The following is a 5,642-nucleotide window of genomic DNA, read 5'->3' as shown; positions in this document are numbered from 1 at the left end:
AGAATCGTAGTCGTATATCAAATAATAATTGCTCCGGTGGGCAATGAAGCAACCGTTCATGTCTGTCACGTAAAAGGATGCTAGTTACATGATGTCTAGTGGGTAACACGATGGGGTTTTTCTGATCTGACTAGATTTCTGCATGTCGCAATCTGCCTCTCACACGAATCAATCCTTCGTTGTCGAAGTAGGCCGCCAAAGCACATAGTGGACTCTTCCGTGGAAGTAATCGATTCTCTTGTAAACAGTGAATCTATGGGAAATGATTCCTGTTGAACCCATCGGATAATAACTTTCTCCGCTCTTTCCATTTCTGTCGGGCTGAATGGTGTCGTTTTCCTGTTGGATCGACAATTCTCTGCGAACCTGTAACAAAATGCGCGCGCGCGCGCGCGCGCTATGACTCTACATAATTTACTATATGAAGAATATTTTCTCAAGATCTGATGTGTAAAGGTCGACACCAAAGTGACAAATGGTGTCCTCAACTCCGGTAAATTTCTGGATTCTCCATTAAAGGTGAGTACTGCTTTCCTTCTCTTAGCCAGCAAGGTCCGTTCCACCACAATTGATCTTGAATCAAACGCTGCACCGTTACTCCTTGCGATAATAGGTCGGCTGGGTTGTCTTCCGATGCAACATGTAACCAAATAGCTTCTTCTGTAAGGTCCTGGATCTTAGATATTCTGTTCGCTACGAATGTCTTGAGAGTATGCGGTGGTGTCTTAATCCATCCAAGCGTTACGGTACTATCGCTCCATAAGATAACCTTATTGATTCTATCTGCACATGCTCTTTTTACTATGTTATATAATTGTGATAACAAAAGCGCTGCTTCTAACTCCTTGGTAAGGATATAGTCTTTAAGGGTGCTACCTTAGCTCTTGCACAGATCAATTCCGAGTGACTAATACCTTGTTCGTCTGTACTAACTGCATACAAGCATGCCCCGTATGCGATTTCTGAGGCATCACCAAATCCATATATATGTCGAAGGTTGTCAACTTGTTATTAATATTGACATTTCTTTGGATTGATATGCCATTCAATCGGGTAAGCGATGCGTAATAATCTTTCCAAGCTATCTTCAGATTAGCTGGAAGCTCTTGATCCCACTCCACGTCTTGTTTCCATATTTGCTGCATGATAATTTTTCCGACGATGAGTACTGGAGCCACCAAACCAAGCGGGTCAAATACTTGTGATATCTTGGATAATACATTCCGTTTAGTGTTTGATGCAGTCTCCTCCAATATGACTCGGTATTGAAGCGTGTCTGATATCGCATTCCATAAGAGTCCTAATGTTTTGAGTGGCTGATCTTCGTCTATCACAAGTAAGTTATTTGCTCTACTGTGCTCTGATAAATGTTCCAACAGACTCAGACTACTTGCCCTCCATTTACGTAAAGGAAACTTTCCACGATCCAACATTTCGATTAATTGTTTTTGCAAATCTAACACATATTCAAGGGTAGATCCTTCAGTTAGGACGTCATCCATGTAGAAGTCCTGTTCTACATCATTAGCTGCTAAAGGTAATTCCTATTTGTGCATTTCGGCTAATTCCTTGAGACATTGCATGGCCAAATATGGTTCGCAAGCTGTTCCATATGTCACGGTATTAAGCTGATATAACTGCAGTGATTGTGTTGCTTCATCGCGCCATAATATGAGCTGTAGCTTTCGATCCCTAGGGTCTACTAAAATCTGACGAAACATTGATGTAACGTTCGCTGTTAGAACAAATTCATGCGTTCTAAATCGCATTAAAATCTGCTGCAAATCCGCTTGTAAGTTCGGACCGGGCATCAATTTATCACTTAATGAATTACCATTTGTGGTCTTTGAAGACGCGTCAAAGACGACTCGTAATTTTGTCGTCATACTGTCGGAGCGAACAACAGGTTGATGTGGAATAATGTAATGTTCCTGTGCTAACAGAACATCCGGATTTTCTATCAAAGACATGTGACCATGTTGTCGATATTCATTCAGGAATTCCTTGTAAACCTCCTTCAGTGTGGGATCCTTAGCGAGTCGACGCTCTAAATTAGTCGAATAGTTTACTAGTGGGCGTAGTAGCAACAGTATTGCTGGTGCCTTACTATTTGTGTATACTATATATATACATAATAAATAATAATAATAATAATAATAAATAACTTAATCTCCTGACCGCTTGTGGCATAGAATCTCCTAGACTTACACTTGAATGAGTCGGCAATCGAACATTGAATCGACTGTCTTTTTGTTGCGTAACAGTATCAATGAAGAACTTCTCACAGTGTATTTCCTCCTTTGTATAGGAACGACTTTCCGGCATCTCTTCTAATCTACAAAACCGTTGTAATTGATTTTGTAGTTGAGTATTAGTAACCATATTGCAAAATCTTGATGCAATTGTGTGCTTTTCGGTTAATTCTCCATCGATAATTACTCCTAAATGCGTATCTTGTAACGCTGGTTTCCCTTTGATTTGATTTTTCGGTGCTCCGTTAACAATTTTCCAATATACTCCTGCGCCTAGAAGCATATCAATGGATCCTGGTTTGTCATAGGTAAGATCCGCTAGTTTGGCATCCTTTGGAATGTATATCGTTGATTCTATTTTAGTTTGCGGTAACTGCTCTGTAATCTCTGGTACGACTAGACAATCTACTGTAGTCTCAAATTCGCTATGTATTGACTTGATATGAATGCAAATTGCTTTAACAACTCTTGTGATAGTCTTGTTAATTCCACTAATCGGACGTACTTCATTGCGACATGATAACTTAAATTTTCGAATTAAATCGGCTGTAACTAAATTGAATTGTGATCCTGGATCGAGTAGCGCTCGACAGTGCCGCTCTTCTCCGCTTGCTCCTGTTACCCGAACCCTCGCGGTCGAAAGAATCACTCTGGCATCTTGCTGATTTGTGCAATAAACATTGGCTGTAATGTTGTTTATATTGATGGATGATTGTTGTTCGAGGACTTGTGATGACTCAACTGATGTGTTATACTTCGATTCTGTACATGTTGTAACGACTGATTTTGGTGTATCCTCGCTGGATGACTTGACTTGAGCATTGCCTCGCTCTTCTTGATCTTCTTTGTGAATTATCGAATTGTGTTTCTTGTCACATCTTTTGCATGTTGAGCCTTTACATTCACGGACATAATGTCCTGTGCTGAGACAATTAAAACATAATTTCTTGTCAATAAGCTTCTGTTTACGTTCTGCTATTGGTAGTTTTAACAAATGCCGAGACGGGGACTGGGAATAGAGGTACTGTGGACAGAAAAACTTTTCATCATTCCCCTCCCAGTCCGAAAAACGAAGTGACAAGTACGCAAGGTTCAAGAGAAGAGTCAAGAGGAAGTACACCTCCTTCGTGAAGTTGGGGGGATGCTCAAGCGTGTTTCTCCGGGAGACTGGATAACTCCGGAAGAGAAACTGAAAAGGGGTCTTGCCCAGAAGGAGGAGAAAGCTTCAGTCCGGGAAACGGATCCCAGAAAGACCAAGCTCTAATAAAACTGACGCAGCAGCGCAGAAAGGGAGCAGGAATTGGTCAGGAGCCCAGAATTCCTTGGAGAAGACTCTTTATAAACTTTGGAGCCAGAGAATTGTCGGGACGACAATTTTTCAGAAGGGGGGCAGTGTTACGCCCATGCTTCGTCGCATGCCGTGCTGTGCTGACACCGGTGGTGTCGCGTTGTGAAGACGACGTGCCGTTGTTGACGGTGAACAGCTGTCAGATCTTCGGAGAGCAATCAAGACGTACGGACGTGCTTCTCCGCCGATTACACATATTATCGTTACGCTACTTATGTACTGACGATCTCATGATGCCGACGTTACTAAATAAACGGCTTCTTATTTCCTACTCTTTAAGCCTTGAGTCTCTTTATTTCCGTGCTCTCGGGAGTGCGCGTTACTATCCGAGTGCAATCTCGTGCATCGAGCGCAACATTCGGGCGCATTTGAAAACTGGATGATCTCCTTCGCAAATCTTACACTTATTCGTTACGGAAACCAATGCTACTTTGCTCTCGTTTTTCTTTGCATCTCGATTTAACGGCTTTTCTGTCTTCATTTGACCTTGCTCAAGGATCTTCATCGTGTGACATCGTTCCGTCAAGAACGTCATGAATTCCGACAATTGCGGCATATTTTGCGGCGTGCGATTTTTTATGAGATTCTGCCAATCTCTTTGCTCGATAAAGTCAAGCTTCTTTTTTGCTAAATGCAGTAATATCGCGTCCCATTCATCTACGGGTAGTGCAAGCGTTTTCAATGCAGAAACATGTGTTTGAATATGCCATATAAACTTTCGTATCGAATCTGCTTTATTGTTTTTTGTTATCTCTGAAAAGTTTAATAATTCATCCAAATGATTTTGAATAATTACCATATTATTGTCATATGTGTCCTTTAATAGTTTCCAAGCGCTCTCATAGCTTTCGCTGGAAATTTTGAATCCTTCAATCACGCTGCGAGCTTCTCCTTGAAGCACTCCGATGAGATACTGATGCTTCTGTACAGCAGTCAAGCTGTCATCTTGATGAATAGTAGTCTCGAAACTATCCTTGAAGAATAATCACTTAGTGTACTCTCCATTGAATTCCGGAAGCTTTATTTGTGGTAGCTTCGGTCGTCTGCGTGTAATTTCGGATATTTCTTCCGAATCTTCCTTTTTTGCGCGTGCCGCTGTTTGCGATGATCCTTCTCGAATTATTTGCTGTGCCTTTGCCGCAGCTTTGTAATATAAGTTCTCGAAGATCTCTTTTTCTGGATCACCTTGTTCGCTCGGCTCTCCCTCCTCCTCGGTAGGGGTTGCTGTCATCTATTGTACTTTGTATTTCCATAAAGCTGTAGTAAAACTCTTCCAGTTTTTGCAGTCTGATCTGCGCCTCATCAATCGTGACATTTCCTGCCTCGAAAAAAATGCAATATGCGAGTAACTTGACCTTTGGTTTGCGCTCTGCGCTGCTTTAATTTAGACATATCTACTTCCATGTTGTATAGTATGCTCTAACTTTATAATCTGCTTACCTGAGTATGTCTCGTTGCAAAGATTTCCTGCCGATTTCCTCCGTTGAGGTTAGAAAGATCTTCCGCCGATACCTTGTTGTGGTTATGTCTACCTACTTGCTTTACGGGATGTATCTCCAATGCTTATTATTGCCGCCGTTCACTTCGTGCCGCACGTTGGGCGCCAAATGTTAATGATAACATGAACTTAAAGGTTCAAAAGGATTTATTTGCACACGAAGCATTACAGCGGTGAAAACTTATAGTGAATAATAAAATGTCCGTTGTGTAAACATAAACTAAAATTTTACTGCGCGCGCATTACGCGGGAGCGCCGCAAGCGCCAGTTATCGACGAGACTACGGATTTGCGCGGTCTAAACAAATTCACTACATTCCTTAACATCTTTTTAAATGAAATTATTATATCACATTTCATTCAAAGACATTTCCTCTTCCAACTAAAGTAGTGGTTATTTAATTCTCCTTCAAAACATTATACAAAACATTATCACAACATTGCGTTACCTTGCTCAATATAAGTGTTACCACAAAAATTAAAGAATTAACCGTATAAAATGAAAAAATTTAACTTAAATAGAAAAATTTTTCATGTAAAAACAC

General features: G+C 40.9%; 1 protein-coding gene across 1 annotated transcript; it reads right to left on the bottom strand.

Annotated features, from left to right (window-relative positions):
- Positions 1–1,544: 1,544 nt before the first annotated feature.
- Positions 1,545–4,831, bottom strand: LOC108759152 (uncharacterized). The gene is made up of 4 exons (XM_018504468.1): positions 4,694–4,831; positions 3,924–4,573; positions 2,166–3,175; positions 1,545–2,047 (listed from the first exon to the last, which is right to left on the bottom strand). The coding sequence occupies exons 1-4, from the start codon at positions 4,829–4,831 to the stop codon at positions 1,545–1,547; spliced, it is 2,301 nt and encodes a 766-aa protein (XP_018359970.1).
- Positions 4,832–5,642: the final 811 nt, after the last annotated feature.

The sequence above is a fragment of the Trachymyrmex cornetzi genome, unplaced genomic scaffold (assembly GCF_001594075.2).
Source record: "Trachymyrmex cornetzi isolate Tcor2-1 unplaced genomic scaffold, Tcor1.1 scaffold1700, whole genome shotgun sequence".
NCBI lineage: Eukaryota > Metazoa > Arthropoda > Insecta > Hymenoptera > Formicidae > Trachymyrmex > Trachymyrmex cornetzi.
This window is presented reverse-complemented; position numbering and strand designations above follow the sequence as displayed.